The 22136-nt window shown below is 40.8% G+C and overlaps 3 protein-coding genes across 7 annotated transcripts; 1 reads left to right on the top strand and 2 right to left on the bottom strand.

Annotated features, from left to right (window-relative positions):
- Positions 1–1169: 1169 nt before the first annotated feature.
- Positions 1170–3636, bottom strand: si:rp71-45k5.2 (uncharacterized protein LOC560783 homolog). 3 transcript variants are annotated; one of them, XM_051066348.1, is made up of 5 exons: positions 3520–3636; positions 3245–3310; positions 2365–2589; positions 2164–2259; positions 1170–2040 (listed from the first exon to the last, which is right to left on the bottom strand). In XM_051066348.1, the coding sequence occupies exons 3-5, from the start codon at positions 2494–2496 to the stop codon at positions 1432–1434; spliced, it is 837 nt and encodes a 278-aa protein (XP_050922305.1). In that variant the 5' UTR covers positions 2497–2589; positions 3245–3310; positions 3520–3636; the 3' UTR covers positions 1170–1431. The 3 variants fall into 3 exon arrangements, with proteins under 3 accessions (XP_050922305.1, XP_050922303.1, XP_050922311.1); XM_051066346.1 differs by lacking the exon at positions 3245–3310; XM_051066354.1 differs by lacking the exon at positions 3520–3636 and having other exon boundaries at positions 3245–3512.
- A 1894-nt stretch (positions 3637–5530) lies between these two features.
- LOC108897841 (forkhead box protein H1) lies at positions 5531–7013 on the top strand. The gene is made up of 3 exons (XM_018697640.2): positions 5531–5962; positions 6069–6164; positions 6288–7013. Exons 1-3 carry the CDS (start codon positions 5831–5833, stop codon positions 6915–6917), a joined length of 858 nt encoding a protein of 285 aa, XP_018553156.1. The 5' UTR covers positions 5531–5830; the 3' UTR covers positions 6918–7013.
- A 4233-nt stretch (positions 7014–11246) lies between these two features.
- On the bottom strand, positions 11247–20148 carry LOC108897809 (catenin beta-1). 3 transcript variants are annotated; one of them, XM_018697599.2, is made up of 17 exons: positions 19985–20148; positions 18929–18978; positions 18139–18348; positions 17766–18016; positions 17358–17596; positions 15251–15452; positions 14960–15104; positions 14723–14826; positions 14433–14567; positions 14087–14290; positions 13779–13937; positions 13564–13683; positions 13287–13437; positions 13075–13196; positions 12774–12834; positions 12301–12496; positions 11247–12192 (listed from the first exon to the last, which is right to left on the bottom strand). In XM_018697599.2, exons 2-16 carry the CDS (start codon positions 18939–18941, stop codon positions 12306–12308), a joined length of 2307 nt encoding a protein of 768 aa, XP_018553115.1. In that variant the 5' UTR covers positions 18942–18978; positions 19985–20148; the 3' UTR covers positions 11247–12192; positions 12301–12305. The 3 variants fall into 3 exon arrangements, with proteins under 3 accessions (XP_018553115.1, XP_018553116.1, XP_018553117.1); XM_018697600.2 differs by having other exon boundaries at positions 19976–20128; XM_018697601.2 differs by lacking the exon at positions 19985–20148 and adding an exon at positions 19665–19815.
- Between the last annotated feature and the right edge of the window lie 1988 nt (positions 20149–22136).

Genomic DNA, 22136 nt, shown 5'->3' with positions numbered 1-22136 from the left:
ATCATCTTTATTTACATATTTTCAGTCCAGTCAAACTGGATTTAGTGAGTTCTTCGCAATAAATATTTCAGGTAATCCCCAGTACCTGCACACTCTTGACCGTCTTGATGAGCTTTACATGTCTTGTGTTGACTGACTGAGCCATAAATTGGGCCATGAATTGCCACCTGTCTTGTCTGTTCTCAATGAACAGAATGTGATGAGTACCTCCCAGTGCATTCTTTAACGTATGAACTGTGTTGTTTAAGTGTTTGCACTGTGTGAGGGTGTGTCAGAACACTATGTAAGACTGTGCTGTACAAGTTAATGTACTTTATGTTATGATTTTTCCATCACATGTGATTCTCAGCCTCTGTATTCTACACACTAAATCCTATATGGTTGAACAATACAGTAATGTGACTCAACCTTCATCCACCAGCCGTCACATTTAGAACATTTGACTCTCTGTTATTTTCTTGCTAATAACAGCAAACCTTTGCGTACCCTCCCAAATTTTCATCTAACTATGATAGTACTACTTCCAAGTGGTAGAGTACTGACCACTAACTTTCAATGTGACCCGTAACTATGGATGGAATAACCCACTTAGTCCTATGGAAGGACTAAGGAATGGAAGGACCCGCTTAGTCCTATGGAAGGACTAAGTGGGTTATGGGTCAGACCAGACAATCTACACTGTGCCTCTGATATGCTGCAAATAGAAAAGCAAACAGATTTCATCTGCTACATATTTGCTCAGCTCAACCTCGCCACCGTGGTCAGTCAACTCAGCATTATGTTACCCACTTACAGAGTGACTGCCACTTCAGGTAACAAGGTTCAAATGTTCAAATTAAACAAACAACTTTGAGCCATTTTGAGTGATTAAATGTTTGTAGTTTCTGGTGTGTGGCTTCACAGGTCTGTTGTTGTCTCCTTACAGCTTCAGCAAAATAGCATGACCCATATTTTCAGGTGAGTCTCTGTCTCCCAAATACCAAGTATGAGAAATGAAACTGCTCATTAACAGAATGCCACAGTGTCAGACAAAGAACCAGGATGGTGATAAACATTTAATCATTTTTGAGTCTGTTGACAATTACTGTTCCAAGCTCAGCTTTGATGTACTGTTGTGCCCTCTTGTGGTCATATTACACTGACCTCAAAAACAAAAGAAATCTTGCCTGTTTAACAGACTAATTCAAATCTTTAATCAGGACTACATCTACATCTACTTTCAACCATCAAAATACAGCCACAAATAAGTGAAATACTTCTTGACACAATGTAACACACGTGAGACCATTTAGGGGCTAAGTGTGCTTTGAAAGTGTGTCTGACCTAAAAGAAAAACCACTCTTAAGTGTATGTTCCACTCAAAAACATAAAAAACATAAAAGTGCAGTTTGGAAGATGGAAAAACTTTTTCACAAACGAAAACGGAGAGCATCATGGGTAAATGCTGGCACAGAGTAAGTGATGTAACTGCTGTGTGAGCTGGATGAAATGAGGAGCAGCTCTAGTGTAGGCAGGGAATGAAGGCTCTATGCTCACATGCATCCTCTTGATGGGTTTAGCAGCTCCATCAGCAGTAAATCCATGGTGTGTGCTGCCCCCTGTTGAGCAGATGGGGGAACTTCCAGCTGAAACCTGAAGGTGAACAGGCTCCTCAGAGTCCCAGCTGAGGCTCCTCTTCGTCCCGACTATGTGTCTGTGTGTGGGCCGAGGCTGCTGCTCCGCTCTGACCTGCACACTGGACAGAGGAGAAGGTCTGGACGGCCGAGGCGAGAGGCCGTCTCTCTTCAGGAGGGATTCGATGGAGAAAGGACTGCTGAACTTCACCTCACATCTGATCTGAACAGCTTTGCAGGCTGCAGCTTCAGGAGAGTGGAGAGCTGACGGCCTGCTCCCGTTCTCTGTTTCCAGTTTGGAGGCCAACTCAGGGAAGAGATGCAGGATTCCTTTAAAGTGACGACGCACCATCTTTACTGTGATCTGACTGGAGTCCAGTTTCCAGTAGTTCCTCTTACTGTCCAGTGAGTGTGGGGCCACTGGAATCTGAAACACAACACAACTGAGTTAAGACTTCATACAGACAGATGACATGTGTTCCTTTAAAAATGTAATGAATATGTTCACTGGGAATATTAAAACTTCACTTTTTTTTTTATCAATACTTACTTTGACAAAACATGCGTGGGTTGATAAACAGACTCTGATGTTGTTCTCAATAGATTTTCTCTCTTCACAGATGAGTGTTGTCAGCCTGTCCATCAACTAGAAAACAATCAGGTTGAAATTTTAGTTTTAAGACAACAGTTTGTGTTTCACATCAAAACATTTTTAAACATGATCACTGAAACTGGTTTAGCAGTTCCTTACCTGAGTAAAAGTGAGCATCTTCTCCGGAGCATCTTGGAGAACAACAGCGATCTTGGCCAGGTACGTGGTGCTCTTCCTGAACAGACCTCGCTGATGCAGCTGAGTCCCAAACTTCTCAGTCCTGTTCTGCATCTTGTTTGTTGGAGAGTCTCACACAGAGTAGTGCTATCACAGCTTCACTGAGTGCAGATGTGGACCTGAGGTGGCCAACCCTGGATATAAGTCCTGTGGAGACAATAGGACATTAGAGGGTGTGCACTGCAGGTTAATGAGAACCTTTTCATGAGCAGATGAGGCGTTAATGCTGGAGGTGGAGCCAGTGATCACAGTAAGAATCATTTCCAAAAGGCAATCAGCATATCTGAGTGTTTGCCTCTGTGTTGCTTTACCAAATACTTTGATCTCTATTTTCAATAAAGCCACTAATTTTATAATGAAATAAAATGTTTATTTTTCGATAATATGTGACTCTTAGCCTTTTGTACTCTACACACTAAATCCTTTGCAGCTGAATGGTACAGTGATGTGATTCCAACCTCCATAGCCCACAAACATATTGTACTTTACATTACCAGCCTTCATCCACCAGTCTTCACATTTAGTTAAAAAAACATTTAACTCTCTCTCTCTGCATTTTTCTTGCTAATAACAGCAAATCTTTGCTTACCCTCCTTAATTTCCATTTAACTCTATGATACTACTACTTCTGAGTAGTAGAGTCAGCAAATTTAGACAGTGTACTTCTATTACCAGTGATTCTAAGCATTAAGTCTGGTTTGGTTTTGAGGGCTCAGCAGCAGTGGTATACCACAGAAACAGAGGGAATATAAACAAAACATTGTGCTGTTAGTCAAATATTAGAGAAAATGACTCAACTCACCTCAGTGTGACACTGTGGAACGTAATTACTACAAACACTTTGTGGACACCCTTATTTCTTAAGTTGCTGTAAGACACAGTATAAACACAGTGTTTTCTCCTCCTCAAAGACCAGCATAATACACACTGCTCACATTCCAATGAGCAATCTAATCACATTCCAACACTTTGCACGTCGCTCATCAGCCCTTTAAAGTCAAACCTATTGTCTATTGATGTCTAATGATGACAGTGATTTGCATCAGTGATCCTCATTCAGATGCATGAACACATTACCTGTGCTGAATGCTTCATGTAAGAAAAACCTCAGAGATGAATGGATGTCTGCAGGATTCCATTTTGACCAAACACAACACCAGCTGACTTCACTTGTCGCTGATTGAAGGCATGTTACTCAGCTGCTCTGGGGTCTGTTCAAAGAGTCATGTTTAGTTATGTCTGAACTTGGGAAAAGTCCAGATTTTAGGGTTTTGCTCAGGAACTTAATTGGATGACAGAGATTGACATACACGCTGTCAGTCCATTAGATGCATTCAAGTAGGTTTTGGTGTATAGTGATAAAAGAAAAAGACCTAATTTAAACTAAAGTTAGCAGGAATGAATGAATTCTATTAAAATAAAATAGGATCCCCACAGAGAAACTAATCATCTCTCAGCTTGATTCTAGTCAGCTAATTAACATTTTTGAGAGTCAGTTATTCATTTAGTAATGAAGATGCAGTCATTTAGTTTTCAGTGACATTTTATTTCTAGAACAGCAAATTAGATACAATGCAGATGCTGCCTTTGATTAAAAGAGAAAGTTGCACAGCAGGCTCAGTAGTTCTGGATTCAGGTACATTTTATTAAAAAGGTTATTATCTCATGTCATGTAAATACAGTGATTCTCTAACATATGATATACAATATAAAATACAATATTACTTATTATCATATTACTTTTCAACCACACTCATTGAGTGTAGTTAAAATGGAAATGTTGGCCTATATACATTATTATATTACAGTATTACATTCAGTGGACTGAGTTCACAGCTGGAGTATTACATTAACACACAGTTAACAGTCTTTTAGTTTTCAATTTTTCAAGATAATGATGCAATCATCCTTTAGGCCAACATTTCCATTTTAACTACACTTGTTGCATGTATAGAATATACATTTACAAAAGAAAAAGGCAGAAACACAATGTTCTTTTTTTAAAAACCCCACTCCTTACCCTGCACCTCACTACTGAATGTAAACTGTGTGAAGCTCAGATGAGGTGAAAATCACTGGAATGTGACTAAAGACTTCTCTGTTTGTTGTAATTGTCACATTCCAGTGTTTGTCACCTCATTTATTACAGCCTTTGTCTATGTGTGTGACTTATTTGTGAGGTTAAAACTACTAAATATTCATCATTTGTTTTTTAATTCAGCTCTGTACAACATATTACAATAAGTCAATATATTGCCTTATAAATTCAGAACTGTCTATAAATAGTAGGAGTTATATTAGACTCTGTAAATAGTCATTGTTTGATAAGGAATATCCAACAAGCTTAGTTAATCAATTCACTGTTAAACCCTGATGCAGCACCGGTTTGAATATCAGTAAATGACGCATGTTTATACTTATCACATGTTTCACATCAGTGAAGGATCTGCTAGCTGTATTATGACTATGATGTGGAAAATGCTGAGGTGTCCATTTGGACCTGAGACCCTGTAATACAATATCTTTAATTACAATTTTTCAGTGGACATTTATTTGATATTTATCTTCAGATTTTGGCTCTGTTTTGTCCCAAACATAAAACAGACATGGGCCAATTCTGGTATAGATGCAGCACAGTTGATACTGGCTTATCTGGACGTGAGCCTGACTGTCCAACATATGATGGAAAATATGACCCACATATTTCACAACAGATTTTGGCTACTTTTGGCAAGTTTGCTGCACAGTCAGCACTGGCTAATCTGGGTGTGAGCCTAAAGTAGAGTACATTTAAAATTCTTACCATGGTCCAAATATTCTTGAGCGGTACTGGGACACTTTTGGCACTAATCTGGATGTGAGTCTGAAGAGGCCTACATGTGACACTCCAATTGTGGATTGGCTGATAACAATAGTAAAAAAAAAGTAAAAGTTAATTATGCCTCATAACAATATTGGACTAAATGCCTTGAGCAGCAACCACATGCAGAAAAATGAAATCAATTCAAAGCTAGCTTTACAGTAATTTGATTTCCATGTAAGAGAAGAAAAAACAACACATACACAATAACTTTTAATCTTGTTTTATTTAATGTTTAGGGAGTAAATAGAGACATGTGTCTCCTCTCATGAACAAAGGTGCAGATAAAACTCTCAGAGCATCCTGATGAACTTTATGAAATGGACTATTACTGTGATCACTGGCTCCACCTCCAGCATTAACGCCTCATCTGCTCATGAAAAGGTTCTCATTAACCTGCAGTGCACACCCTCTAATGTCCTATTGTCTCCACAGGACTTATATCCAGGGTTGGCCACCTCAGGTCCACATCTGCACTCAGTGAAGCTGTGATAGCACTACTCTGTGTGAGACTCTCCAACAAACAAGATGCAGAACAGGACTGAGAAGTTTGGGACTCAGCTGCATCAGCGAGGTCTGTTCAGGAAGAGCACCACGTACCTGGCCAAGATCGCTGTCGTTCTCCAAGATGCTCCAGACAAGATGCTCACTTTTACTCAGGTAAGGAACTGCTAAACCAGTTTCAGTGATCATGTTTAAAAATGTTTTGCAATGTGAAACACAAACTGTTGTCTTAAAACTAAAATTTCAACCTGTTGTTTTCTAGTTGATGGACAGGCTGACAACACTCATCTGTGAAGAGAGAAAATCTATTGAGAACAACATCAGAGTCTGTTTATCAACCCACGCATGTTTTGTCAAAGTAAGTATTGATTAAAAAAAAGTGAAGTTTTAATATTCCCAGTGAACATATTCATTACATTTTTAAAGGAACACATGTCATCTGTCTGTATGAAGTCTTAACTCAGTTGTGTTGTGTTTTCAGATTCCAGTGGCCCCACACTCACTGGACAGTAAGAGGAACTACTGGAAACTGGACTCCAGTCAGATCACAGTAAAGATGGTGCGTCGTCACTTTAAAGGAATCCTGCATCTCTTCCCTGAGTTGGCCTCCAAACTGGAAACAGAGAACGGGAGCAGGCCGTCAGCTCTCCACTCTCCTGAAGCTGCAGCCTGCAAAGCTGTTCAGATCAGATGTGAGGTGAAGTTCAGCAGTCCTTTCTCCATCGAATCCCTCCTGAAGAGAGACGGCCTCTCGCCTCGGCCGTCCAGACCTTCTCCTCTGTCCAGTGTGCAGGTCAGAGCGGAGCAGCAGCCTCGGCCCACACACAGACACATAGTCGGGACGAAGAGGAGCCTCAGCTGGGACTCTGAGGAGCCTGTTCACCTTCAGGTTTCAGCTGGAAGTTCCCCCATCTGCTCAACAGGGGGCAGCACACACCATGGATTTACTGCTGATGGAGCTGCTAAACCCATCAAGAGGATGCATGTGAGCATAGAGCCTTCATTCCCTGCCTACACTAGAGCTGCTCCTCATTTCACCAGCTCACACAGCAGTTACATCACTTACTCTGTGCCAGCATTTACCCATGATGCTCTCCGTTTATGGCTGTAATGGGTTTTATACCTGACATGACATGGCACTTTATGTTTTCAATAAAACATCAAAAGAAGTTATTCTTGTGGTTGTCTTCAGTAAGAGTCCAAAGTGAAACTGCACCTCAACAATTGTTTATTTGAAATAAAAAAACAACAGAATGCTAATCTATGCTAAGATCTTTAAAGTATTAGTAGCATAAGCCTCTATTAATAACATGTTCAGTTATATCCTATCCTATATTATATCCTAATATATTCTGCTCTCTTTAAAGTGGCTGAAGTAAGCTTTTCAGACTAATCCCAGAATTTATTCAAGCTGAATTTACTTTTCTCAGTTTTTCAGAACAAATACACATTTTCCACAGCAAACCTGTAGGTCTAAGTGAAAATGACAAAGACTGTAACAAATGAGGTGTCAAACATTGGAATGTGAGTGATTTAACAAGAACAATACAGGTAATTGAAGTTTTTAACTCGAAAGCTCTTGGCCACAATCCAGTGATTTTCACCCTCGCCACACTATATCCATATCTCCCTGATAGGAGAAGCATTTTAATGGAGGTTGTTGTTGTTAAATAGTTGTCCTTGTTCAGTTTTTGCAGTACTTCATAGCTGCAACCATCTGATCTGTAAGCTCAGTCTGTTACTCTCTGTTCAAACATGTGCTGGATTAATTTCGATCAGTAAATATTACTGCTCCTCAGCAGTGGAATAAAAACTCAGATTCAAGTAAAATTCACAGATTAAGTAAAAGTAGTAATGACACCCTGTAAAAGCATACTATTAAAAGGATAAGTCTTGCACTGAAGTTTCACTGAAGTACAAAAGTCTAAGAAAATGTACAAAATGAGTTGCCCCTTGTTATGATACAGTAATAGCTACTGTAGTAGTTTGTTGAGGTGGAGCTAAATCAGATGCTTTATTAATATGCAATAATTCTATTAACCAATGTGTGTGTTTTACTTAAAATTTTAATCACTCTCTAGTAACTGTATCTGTCAGTTAGTCTAATGGAGTAAAGAGTACAGTGTACAGTCTACAGCAGAATAGTATAAAATAGAAATACTCTAGAATTACTAGAATTAACAATTGTATGTTACTTTCCACCACTGTTGCTCCTCTACCTGTGCAAATATGCATTATATATATTTATACTGACATTCATATTGAGTCTAAATCAGTGTAATACAGTTCAGTGCTCCTATCTACATGTTGTCATCCCAACAACACAGCACAGACTGAGATAAGACAATACTGTTAAATCATACATGTTTACTGTGATACAGTGTAAAAACATAAAGTGCCATGTCATGTCAGGTTTAAAACACATTACAGCCATAAGCGGAGAGCATCATGGGTAAATGCTGGCACAGAGTAAGTGATGTAACTGCTGTGTGAGCTGGTGAAATGAGGAGCAGCTCCAGTGTAGGCAGGGAATGAAGTCTCTATGCTCACATGCATCCTCTTGATGGGTTTAGCAGCTCCATCAGCAGTAAATCCATGGTGTGTGCTGCCCCCTGTTGAGCAGATGGGGGAACTTCCAGCTGAAACCTGAAGGTGAACAGGCTCCTCAGAGTCCCAGCTGAGGCTCCTCTTCGTCCCGACTATGTGTCTGTGTGTGGGCCGAGGCTGCTGCTCCGCTCTGACCTGCACACTGGACAGAGGAGAAGGTCTGGACGGCCGAGGCGAGGGGCCGTCTCTCTTCAGGAGGGATTCGATGGAGAAAGGACTGCTGAACTTCACCTCACATCTGATCTGAACAGCTTTGCAGGCTGCAGCTTCAGGAGAGTGGAGAGCTGACGGCCTGCTCCCGTTCTCTGTTTCCAGTTTGGAGGCCAACTCAGGGAAGAGATGCAGGATTCCTTTAAAGTGACGACGCACCATCTTTACTGTGATCTGACAGTCCAGTAGTTCCTCTTACTGTCCAGTGAGTGTGGGGCCACTGGAATCTGAAACACAACACAACTGAGTTAAGACTTCATACAGACAGATGGACATGTGTTCCTTTAAAAATGTAATGAATATGTTCACTGGGAATATTAAAACTTCACTTTTTTTTATCAATACTTACTTTGACAAAACATGCATTTCTTGATAAACAGACTCTGATGCTGTTCTCAGCAGATTTTCTGTCTTCACTGATGAGTGGCTCCAGCCAATCCATCAACTAGAAAACATCAAATAGAAATTTAAGACAACAGTTGGTGTTTCACATTGCAACATTGTTAAACATAATCACTGAAACTGGTTTAGCAGTTCCTTACCTGAGTAAAAGTGAGCATCTTGTCTGGAGCGTCTTGGAGAACGACAGCGATCTTGGCCACTTTGCTGGTGCCCCTCAGACCTCACTGATGCAGCTGAGTCCCAAACTGCATATTGTTTGTTGGAGAGTCTCACACAGAGTAGTGCTATCACAGCTTCACTGAGTGCAGATGTGGACCTGAGGTGGCCAACCCTGGATATAAGTCCTGTGGAGACAATAGGACATTAGAGGGTGTGCACTGCAGGTTAATGAGATACATGCAATATGCCGAGTATTTTTCAGCATAAGGTTTCTAAATTATTTTTGTATAACATTCAATGAATGCAATAACAGAAGCTCTAACCTCAAGGCAGTTAGAGTTTAACCTTAAATAGCTTACAAGTGAGAATGCAGATATACGTATTTACTGAAAATAATACTTTATGTAAATATTTGCAGATACAAAATACAGACTTTGAATTTTGTTCCTTCCGATTCCAGACACTGACTAACCCCGAATCTTGCAAAAAGTCAGAATTCAGTTTTTGAAATTTGAGATGAGACCCATACTATGAAGCAAAAAACAAAACAAAGTCAGTGCTGATGCTTCAGGTTAGTCCCTGTAGTTAAGGCTGTTATAAACTGTTGAATCCTGCTGGTTTGAAGCCTTTAGGCCCATGGCGTATCAGTTAATCCTGTAGATGTAGACATAATATACAAACTAAACTGAGAGAGATTACTGTTACAAAGCCATTGAACTTCCAGGTGAGCCACTGGACTGGATCTATTATTATGTACACAGCCCCACCCAATGATTCAGGCCTTACTCACTTTGAAAAGGTCTTCATTAACATGAAATACACACTCTGATCCTAATGTCCTACTGAGCCTAAAGGTCTGTCTGAACGGCCTGTAACAATAGATCATTTCCAAAGCAGCTGTGAAAGCCTACATATTAACAACAGCAACAACAGCTCTTTTTTCAAGTATTTTTTTTTTTACACCTTTTTTTCTTATTTAAGTATGAAAATATTGTTGAAGCTCTGTGAACATGAAATTTGCTTGAAACTGGTGTTTGGGGGTGATTAGATGATTTAGATTATTATAATTTTCTTAGCTTTTCCACCTCCTCACATTTTAAGTTATACAAGAGTAACAGCTAAATGTCAAAAAACAAGCATGCCCTTTAGATGAATTTGTCAAGTGCTTGTTATAAGATATGAAAAACCTTCCATCAGTTGAACAAATACCACAAGGCTGCTTGTGTCATTCATTCTTGTGTTTCTGAAATACAAAACAGGAGGAAAAACTGCAGGAACCATGACCATGACACCACAGCACTGAGCTCTTCTCCTGACTTATAACAAAGCTGCTGTCCACACTTCACAACCAGAACAGCCTGTGTGATATGCTGTGTCTATGAGAGCTGCAGTGATGATGGATTCGATCAAATGTGTTGCCTTTAGGCACATGGTACTTAGTATGTGACAGCTGTGACTCTTTGAGCTCAATATACTGTGGCCCAGCATTTTTTGGTGGTATGTAATATTGGTGAGATCCAATGAAAAGCTCTTCAGTTGTACTTATTGGATGCTCCCGACGTCAACTGTAAATGCAGGAACAGCTTTTATAAATATTTTTATGACTATAACTGATAACACACAAAGAAGCAAATAAGTCATTCACAACAGACATGACGGAAGCACAATCTTTATGACAGCTTTCAACAGTTACCCTTGATCTTCCTAGTAACAAGAGAGCAAAATTATGATCACTTCATATACTTCCTTAAAAAAAATCCATTAACATTGTCTTGTGTCCAGGCTTATATCCAGTGACATCCCTAGCACAGGTTTTTGATTCAGTATGCTTAAACTTGTATTATATATTTTTTTAATTTCATCTGATTATTCAATTGACCTCACCATTTAAATGTGGAGGACACAAACATTGAGTTGAGTGTAAACCATGGACAAAAACCATGAACAATAACCATATCCTCTTCATACTGTAAAAGCCTTTGAAAACGTAGGTCTGTCTCTTCAAGAGCTAAACATTAACTTCATCACATGGAGGAACAGAAGACACAGGACAGAGACTAAATGAAATAAAATGCCATTTTATTGTTCAGCCGTGTCATAACCTCGTCTCCAAAATAAGCACAGCAGGACTACAACTGTTTCGTCAACCTAGCTACCCTTGATAGCACATAAAACTGGGTTTTATTAGACCACCAACGATAGCGTTAAAGACTTTTCTATCAGACATCCAATGATAGCATACAAAATAGTTGTTAACCTACCAGTGATACTGTATATAAAACACTTGTCTCTAGATTTATCCCCAACCCACCCTCAATTTCACCCATATCCCTCTTTAGAACATTTGTGACACTGACATATTTTATGCTTAAACAAGCACATATTAAGAATGCATAATTCTCCATTTCTGAGATTATAAAAAAAAACTACACAATGTTACACTTTAAGTCAGAGTACAATTCAACTGATTATTAGTGTTCTACACATTCGGCCATAAACCAAAGGAACATTGTATAATATCACTATAACTTAACACTACATGTAATATACGTTTAAAAAAAAAATTACAAATGATTAGCATTGAAGAGAAAATGAAGATGGCTAGTGCGAAGGCAAGCTGGGTCAGTACCATAACAGAGAATGAGTAATACAAAAAGAAATAAAAAAATAGAATAAGAAAAATAGAAACAAAAAACTGATAAGAATACAGGCAAGGCTAAAACATATGTGTTTCAAACTTTTAAGATCCACCTCATGTGCACTCATCCATATAGGTAACCTGCTCCAAGACCTCCATTGTGTGATTCCACATCTGATACTTTAACCCTTTCTTTCCCCCCATTACAACTTGCTTTAACATTCCCGTGGCAACCATCTTTGTTTTCTTGTGTCAGGCACTTTCCAAGACCCCTTATTCCTCTCTTTACCTTCAACAACTCTACAGGCCAATCATAATGCTGCTTCAGACAATACAGGCCGATCACAATGCAGGTTCTATCAGAATACAACTGCAAAAGAGCACAGGACAAAAACATGGATCAATGTGTTGTCGTTTATATCAGTATTGCTTTTACAATTAACTTGTCAGTTAGTTGTTTTGTGGAAGTCTGTCTCACCAATCCTACAGGTCGGTGTCAAACCAGGCCAGCTGGTTGCTGTCCATCAGGTCCTGGGTGTGACCAAGGTCTGGCAGCGGGTCAGTATGGTGGCCCAGGTCAGGCAGAGTGTCAGCATGGTAGTCAGCACCTTCCATCATGGGGTCCAAGAGAGTGTCCTGGCCATAAGCTGCTGGGTAGGCCCGGTAGGCTCCATCTGAAAGGCAAAGACCTTTATGGCTGGTGCAAAACAATCTGTCACAGAGATACACATTATATATTCTGTGTGTATTTCTTGACACAAGTTTTCCCTTTGAAGCTCTCGACAGGGGAAAAAAAAAATGCTGGTGTACAGTAACAGATACAGTGATACTGCGCTTATCACATTAAAATGAAACCACTAAAACCGATCAGGTGCTTTTAAAGATCAAATTACATAAATAAGAGGTGAGAGACAGAGTGAGGATTTCATTAGAGATAAAGCAGTTACTTACCATCCTGCCTGTAAGCCAGAGGATCTCCCTGAGCACCCATATCCAGTCCCAGGTCTCCAGTCTATAAAAAGGCACAAGAGTGATGAGTATAGTCTGTTATAAACCAGCCTATGTGGAGGAGTTATTGTCTTTCTTCCAGTTCTATATCACATACTAACTTTATACCATATATACTATATAAGATGATGACAGTGGTGAGTATACTTATTCAGTGTGAAGACGCTGCATGCTCAAAACCTGCCAAGAAGGGTATGTTGTACCTGGTTATAGCTTATTTGCTTGGTTACTAATGTATGTGTACCTCATTCCAGGCCATAGGCTCAGTTCTGAACAAAGAGCTGGTCAGCTCCACTGACAGACGCTTCTTGTAGTCCTGGGGCTTGTCCTCAGACATGCGGAACAGGACAGCTGCAGCATAAGTTGCTACAGGAGAGAACGCACAGCAGCACAAGTCAAGTAACTCATTGACAATGACCATCAGAAATGTGGGCAGTCTGTTTTATGTTTACTCACCAACGCCCTCATTGCGGGAGTGCAGCAGCTCAGTGAGCGGTGCAGTGGCTCCCTCAGCTTCAATTGCCTCAGCAGCCTCCTTGTCCTGTGCCAGTTCACACAGCACACCTGCTGCCACACGCTGGATATTCTCCACTGGAGAATACAGTAACTGCAAATGCCAGAATGAGATAAAGAGAAAATGTAGTCAACAATATACGTATTGTTGTAAAGAACACTGTATAAAACTATTAAGCTGATAAAATAAAAAGTTACACATTTAAGGGTTTAGTTTTACCTGGACAAAGAGTGGAATGGTGTTGAGCCCTCTGATGACAATTCTGTTGTGGACATCCCGGGCCAGGATGTGCAGAGCTCCTGTGCAGCCTTCTACTATTTCCTCCATACGCACACCCTCCTGTATGAGTTTGAGTGAGAAAAAAGGAGATTAAACACACAAATTCAGAATGTTCAAATAATGCAAGTTTGAGGGATGTTGCCTTGGTTACTCACCACAAACTGCTGCTGGTTGCCTCCCATACTGGTGCGCCTCTGGGTGTCCTGGTGAGCCCTGACAAGCAGTTGAACCAGGCGCGGGATGGCTCCCTGCTCCCGCAGAGCACTGTGGTTGGCTGGGCAAAGAGCCAGGTTCCGGATCAGACCAACTGTGGCCTAGATGGGGGGGGGGGATTAAATATAGCTTGGTTGGCTGGAAGTAAATTCTGGTAAACAATAATATCTATATATGCAAGCTTGTTAGCTAAATTCCATTGTTAGTCTGGGAAATGTGCAGGTGTGGAGAAACAGAGATGTGTAATGACCTTGATTAGTGGCCAGTGGGATGGAGGGTGCAGGAGTTTGACCACCACAGGCAGGCCGTAATGAAGGCGCACAGCATTCTGGGCCATCTCAGCATCCTGGTGGCGGGAGGTCAGGTGACGAAGAGCACAGACTGCTGGCTCTGTGATGTCCTCCCTGTCCCCGGCCCGAAGCACTGTTCGCACCAGAGCTTCAATGCCTCCAACCTAGCATGATGAAATTTATCAGTGGACTAAATTATTGCAGCCAAAGATAGAAGACATCAGGCAAAGAACTTAAATCACAATACACAACCAACATTCAACAGATAATAATAATAATAATAATAATAAGAAGAAGAAGAAGTACCTGGCAGACCATGAGTTTGTTACTATAGTTGTTGCAGGTCAGGTTGGAGAGGATGCCAGCAGCACATGTCACTACATTGATGTCATCACTGCCAAGCAGCTGGACCAGGGTCCCCAGAAGACCCTCCATACCCTCCTGGAGAGAGAGAGAGAGAGAAAAAAATTTAACACATTCTCATGTGTCTCTCTTATAACACACTGCGGACATTTCACCCAATAAATGAGCAATAGTTGTTAACATTGATGCTGCTAACATTGTTAGCATTTGTGCCCAATGAGAGTGTATCATACCTGTTTAGTGGCAGCATCTGAAAGATTCCTCAGAGTCCAGAGGCAATTCTGAACCAGACGCTGGCTGGGGTCTGTCAGGTGAAGTCCCAAGGCCTGCATGCCACCTACACACACAGGCCAAAACAAAAAAAATATATATTAGATCAGAGCACTTGCATCTCAGTAGCAAACCACAACTAGAAAACATATCCAAGACCTGTAATGATACACTGAGTTGTACTGCAATGAGTTACATACCAGCCTCTACAATGGCAGGCTTGTTGCTTGAGCAAACAGAGAGCACCTTGAGCACTCTGCTTGTGGTCCACAGCAGTTTCTCGTATGTGAATGTCCTCATGATGTTGACCAGGGCTTGGGGGCCACCGCTGGCCAGAATGATCAGCTAAAACCAAGACAGGTTTGTGTTAATACATACAGCAAACTGCTGCCAGCCAAGTGGTGTGCACAGGCATATGAGGGACATTTAAACCTGGATAACATGGATGAATGAATGTGAATGCCTGCATCAATAAGTAGCAGTCTCAATACCTTGCTTTCCTGGTTACCATATGCCAGGATCTGCAAGCAGTCAGTAGTGATTGCCAGGAACTTGACATTGGTGTTAGACAACAGGGCCACCATCTTCTGCAGTCCTCCGGCCAGGCGCACCGCCATCTTGGCCCCTTCCTGATGCAGCAACAGGTTGTGGAGTGTGGTGATGGCATAGAACAACACACTGTCCACTGGTGAGCTAGAAAAACGTACAAAAACCCCCAAATAATTAGACAACTTCTGTAAAAACCTCCATCACAAACACCTTTTATAACTACTGTGTCTGTTAAAAAAGACAAAAATATGCTCAGTTAACACAAATTTACACACAAAGTGGAAGGTTTTCTGGAATTGGGCATAATGACAAGACACAATCAGTTTCTGCCCAGACTCATCTTAGCAAATGACAGTTTTCAATCAGGCTTACACAGCATACATTTGCTTGATGGTTAATAATCAGTGCAGCAGGGTGCAGGGTGAAGTGTTAGAGACAATGGGCTGTTGGGAGTCAGAATGAACTCAGATTTTATGTGAAGTACTGGAGTCAGACCTTTAGTCTCTGGAAGAACTCCCAGTCTGGGGTACTCTATCTGGCAAGAAACCATTCCAGTTCGGCATTCTTTAATTCTTAAATTCAAATGCTGAGCTGCTTTTACAGCATGTAGTACAGTTAAAAAAAAAAAAAAAAGATGACCACAGGCACAGCAGTTCCACAGCCAAAAGTTAACACTACCTTTTTTGTTACACATCACCATGTTAAAAAAATGCTGTCCTCAAGGAATTACATGCTGATCCGACCTGCTAACCACAACCACTGTACAGAAATCTGCAAATTACTGCTGGTACTTCATAGCACTGTACCAGTATGGCAGTTTGCCGTGCTTCACATCTGCACTAACAATCCAACATTCAAGGGGCAATTAACATTGAAAAAATATATAAGAGGACTCAAAGCACCACAAAGACACTCAATGGAAACTTGAGTGTCTGTATGATGTAAATCACCTACTACAGTTAAAAAGACCATCTTCACTCAGGATGAGAAAACAATCCAAATTGCTACCTGTATCCAAATATATTCAGTGATTATGGTCTAATAAAATCAGGCAGTTCATCGCCTTTCATGCTATTGTTCCATCCTGCTTTTTAAAGAGTGGTAATCTGATCCCAGGTGCAAATTCAAACACACACACGTCACATCCAGCAGGTTGCAACTTGCCAGCCAGCTAACTGTTTTGGCTATGTGCTTTGGCTTTTCATGGCGAATACAAAGAACACAACAAGGAAAGCAGACATTTCAGACACAGTTTCAAAGTAAGCTGTGGGGTATTCTGTTCTTTGGAAAGTAAGCTGCTTGGCGAAAATTTAGAGTTGGTTATCTGAGCATGCTGCCGTCAAAGCAAAGTGACAAATCAAGTTTTGATTTACCACTGATAGTCTGATACTTGCTGGTTTGTTATGATCATTTTAAGATGAGGTTTTCTGTGCATGTGATAGTTGGCTAATGCCAACGCTTGGTGAGAGCTGTACCATTGCCACTGTTTGTTGTTATTTGCAGTTGATTCATTATTTACTTAATCATGATTGACAGACTCATGGTGTAGCAGCAGAGTACACTATTGCATTTCTACGCTGTGTACGGCCTTTACCCACAGAAAAGGAGAGAGCAAACGGGAGCCTCAGAAAGTGTTGACGCTAAAACAGGGACTTTTGGTTTTGGGTCAGAGAGGTGTTGAGGCTCATGGTGTTGAGGCTCTAGCTATTGAGTCTATGTCAGCATTACAACACATTTTAGTTAATTCATGCCATTACCACATATGCCCAGTGGGATTAATAGAGCACTGCTGCCTACTGGCCATATCTGAGACTAAAACAAACATGCCTTGCTAGTTTGTGGCCAGAGCTGGAGTCAAACTCTGAAAATAGTATTAGGAACTGGCTTATGAGTTACCATTCACTGACAGAGTAGTATTGTTTACAACATAAAGATGAGCTACAAGGAAATCCAACAGTTAACCCTCCCATCAAACCACTCTCTGCCATCAGATTCCTCTGCAAAAAAACATCCAACACAAACCACTCAGCGTTTTCTCCAGTTTCTTACCCAAGCATCTTGACCAGGGCAGGGATACCTCCAGACTTGAAGATTGCAAGGAGCCCCTCACGGTGGTGAGACAGGTTGTGCAAGGTGCCAGCAGAACAGCGAGCTGTCTCCACATCACCAGTGTTCTGCATGGCACGAACAACTGCTGAAACCATTTGAGGTGAACGCATCAGGGCGTGGCGCGATGCCTCCTTCTTTGACAACTGATGCACCATTACAGCTGCTTTATTCACAACAACCTAGGACAGAGACCATTTTTGTTAGGACTGAGTGATCCAGGAAGGGATTTAAAGTCCATTTCTGATAACTTACATGAAAAGTTAATCGACAAGCTTCAATTTTTACATTTTACATTTGTGTGATGTATTGAATGTGTTCATGAGATAATGCACTCATTTGTATTTGTACCTGGTCCTCATCATTGAGCAGCTTGGTAAGCTCTGGGATGGCACGAGTGGCCAGCTCAGCATCATCTTGATAGTTAATGAGGTTGACAACAGCATGCTTCAGCATCTGAGAGGGCTCTGCCAGGCGCTGCACTGCTGTTGGGTGGGCAGCATCCAGCTGGGTGGGTGGGATCTGAATGCCCTCCTCCAAGGTCTCGGGAAACATGGCAGCACGTACACGCTGGGCCCGAGTCATGGCATAACCCTCAATGTCTGAGAATAATGCGTTATAATGATAAATACCACAGGATCATAGAAATTTGTCAATCATCAAAGATTTTGCCATGCCATTCATACCACAGTAGCTATCCTGATGCTGCAAATATCTTGCATACCTGTTGCCTCAGGGGTGAAGGGCTGGTTGAACTCCCAGTCGTAGAGAGTTGGATCATCCTCTTCAGCATCAGGGTTTCCCTTGCCACTCAGAGATGGTGCAGTGGTGGTGACTCCAGATTGGATGCCTGAATCCAGGTAGGACTGCTGCTGCCACTGGCTCACAGCAGCCTTACTATCTCCCATTGCCATGTCCAACTCCATCAAATCAGCTACACAATAAAAGGGTGAAACAAAAGGAATGACATAAGGAAAAGAGTAACCTTTAACTTAATTTAAGCGAAGCGTATGTAAAATCTCAAGTTACTGAAGATAGGAGATGTAGAAATTATAGCAGTAGTTAGTTGTCTGGAAAAGAAAGATGGGACACATTAAATGAGAGTGTGGCCTGAAAAACGTAATCCTGTTTAAGCATATTAAGATGAAGGGAACGCAAAGCAAACACTTGCTTTTCTCTGTGTCTGGTACCTTTGGGCACTGATCATAAATTGAAGTGGGTGCCCATGATTTTTCTCTCATAATCCTACATTTCTTTCCTCCTTAAGGATAAACTCCAATGTAACAGGAAACAAATTATAATTAGTAGGGATACTGTGACATGTGCTCACCTAGCTCCCGTTTTTTTTTTCAATTTCCACATTGCCTCAAGGATTACAGTATTTCATTAATTTATGTACAGAAAGACTCTTAGGTATTGACATAAAAGATAAATTATGAATGACCGTGTCCGTATTAACATAAAACGCATTTAGGTGAAAATAAAGAGTGTGTGATGAAGTTTTTCGTACTTACACTGGGTAGCCATTGTTCTTGCCTGCCCTCAGCCCGCACAGCAGATAAGTCTGTGTAAAAATGAAATAAGTACACAGGGGAAAATAAGACAACTCGCACTCAACCTTGACTTCTTGTTTGCCAAAGCCAAACCTAATCGTAATGTTTATGCGTTTCTCCTACGTGGTCTAAATAATAAAACTGCTGTCTTCTGCGCTACCTGTGCCAGCTCCCCCTGATTCAGATGCTTGTTTGGCTTACTAACGTAGCTATGAGGGGAAATGCCGAGCCTCCACCTCCAGCCGAGAGAGCAAAGCGGTGGGTATTTCCAGGCCAGCACGAACACAATTCACCATTCAGCGGCAAAGAACATCAAAGGCATATTTCTCCCCCTCCCCCTACCACGGCCAAGTTCCGACCTCGCAGCTTGGGTTTCCAATGAGAGAAACTACCCCCTCCGCCCCGCAATCACTTCCATGACTCCTCCTCTCATGGTGGGTCTAACTATGAGCGTAACAAGCTGCCTAATAAAAACTGAACGAAAACCGCAGCTAACCGCAAAGGTTACATCACAATCACCACACAAAATTTACTGACATACAATTCAAGACCGACGCGCTAGCATGAATTAGCCATCGCTGCTGGCTAACAGGTTGGCTAGCTTACCTTGAAAGCTCGCTATGCTAACCTAACGTGCGTAGCTATCCCCTCCGCTAGTTAGCTAACATAAACAAACACTGTTTTGAGCTTCACTCACCAAGTAAAAAATGCTTTCGACCTATCCTGAGACGCAACCAGTATTAGAAGCAGTCGCTGTCCCAAATCAGTTCATTATTGGAATCCTGACTTTCAAGTGAACCCCCCAAATGTTTAATTCTGGTCTGATTAGCCTAGCTAGCCCGGACGTATGAAAAGTAGATCCAAGCGCCACCGTACAAAACCTGCTGTGCTGTCCAGCCAAATCAGAAAACCCCACCGGAGCCCCCTCCCTAGGCAAAGATGATTTTCTTTCGTGAAACACAAACTGCCGCGCGTAAATACGTTGTATAATAGCTGTAGCAAACATACTATCTTTACCAGAGTCGAGCGGCTCCTCCGTGGTTCTTGTCAGGAAAATTTTCTCCTTTCTCTTGGCCGAAAATAGGAAAAGGGCTGCTAGGTGAACCACCCGTAAGAGTCCGAACCACACCCGCCGTTGCTCCGCCGAAGATGTTGCTTCCGCCTGTGCGATCGAACATCAAGATGGCGAGAGGAGAAAATACAGTATTCTGCCGCACTAGGAAAAATAGGGCGCCATTTTAAACAAAGTTTTAGCGTTGAAACTATTATTTTACAATTATTATGAAAGGCTGTAGTGTTGTTACCTTAAGAGCAGTCGACCATTTCAGTTTTTAGATTTTTCACCGACGTTAATGACAGATGTGTCATACTTGCTGTAGTAGTGGTGGGGAGGGCGAGGTGCATTCATTAGAAAGGAATGTGATTCACGAGCTGCTGTGATATGAGGGGTTCAATTAACATGCAGTTAGCTCAGACACACAAACATTTGCCCTAACAGAGCTATATCATCCATTCGTTTATCATAATCAGTTAAGTCATCATTTCATTAATCATTTAGCAAGCACGAGAATCAAGCCATCTCTCTCGTGTTCTTCTCACAAACTGGCACATACAGTTAAAATTATTTTGCAAATGATAAGCTGCAGTGTTGAGAAAAAAAATATAGAGAGAGACTTCAGATTAAACCACGTAGTGTAAAATGTTCTGGTTTTCTATAGATACCCATAATTAGATTCCATGACAGACAAAGTGCCCATCTTAAAAACACTAATTGTAATAAAAAATAAAACATACTATGGTCCCAATAACATGATGCTGTGATATGGTTTAAATGGTATTTGATATTTTGTCTCCATAATTGTTTTTGTCATGACACAATTTGTGGCGGACTGAGATGAATCCTTCACTAACTAATGGAAAACTCAAACATATTTGGCTATACATAATTTTTTTTGTATGATAAAAGGATTTTAAAATCTTTAATACATCATATTTATTTATGCTTGGAATTATATGAAATTATATTTGCTACATTTGCATTTCCGCTGTGGGCAATTTATTCATTGGTTAGCTGTAATCTTATTGCAGTGCACATACTAGTATAACCACAGTCTGATATCCAACACTCACTCACTATGTGTGTACTTGAGCATTCTCTACAGTTTCTCAGCATTATGGACACATAAGCATTGCAGTTAACTGATAGGAAAGCTCAATTTGACATATTACTACAGCTATTGACAAGAAATTTATTTATAAGAATTTAAATGAGAATAATCAAAACAGAGAAAGTGTCACACATGATATAGTGGTTGTTCATGTGTCTGACACGTGCATAGATGAGAGAGGGTCAAAGTCTAAAGTGTCACTGGGAAGCATATGTTACTGCAGGAAATGGAAACTTATGATCATTTATTATACCACAATGATCCGATGAAACATTTTATATCCATATCATATATCAAAGAGTGACAAAAATGGCTATTAAAAAGATATTCAGCCACATGTTTGCAGAGGCCTGCGATGGACTGGTGATCTGTCCCCGCCTCTTGCCCAGTGTCCCTAACAACCCTAAACGGATAAGCGGTATATATAATGAATGAATGAATGAATGAATGTTTGCAGAGGGTGTGAATAATATCAGACTAAGGACAGTGTAAGTGTGGCAATATATTTTTCATCCACTGCCTCAAATGAATCTCTCATAAGGTGGTGACATTTATTTCAGCAACTGCTTTTTTTGTCAGTATTTGGGACTAACATCAAAGACTTGGAATAAAACCATATGAGGCTCATCCTGTCTCCCACTGTGGTGAAGAAAGGAGCAAGTATATTTCATTTACCTGAGTAATGACAGAAACAGCATGGGAAACAGAAAAGACAATATAAAAGACCACTATGTCTGCAAGTAGAAATAGATGTATCTATCTACCCTCTCTCATACTTAATTTATTCATTTATTTGGCCACATTTGTCATTCTCATTCCTAGCAATCAGTAAGTAAGTAGGTTTGAGATTATATCATTCCAGTCTTCTTAGCTGCTTAGAGCTCATGCAAATAAATGCTTTAAAGTTGCCAGTAAATACTATTCCTCCAAAGATACGAGGAAGAGTTATTATATATATACATTTCCATAAAACAGATAAATGTATAAATACACTGCACACA

This window comes from Lates calcarifer, linkage group LG3 (assembly GCF_001640805.2).
Source record: "Lates calcarifer isolate ASB-BC8 linkage group LG3, TLL_Latcal_v3, whole genome shotgun sequence".
Classification (NCBI taxonomy): domain Eukaryota; kingdom Metazoa; phylum Chordata; class Actinopteri; family Centropomidae; genus Lates; species Lates calcarifer.
Note: the sequence above shows the minus strand (reverse complement) of the source record. Positions and strands in the feature narration are given on the sequence as shown.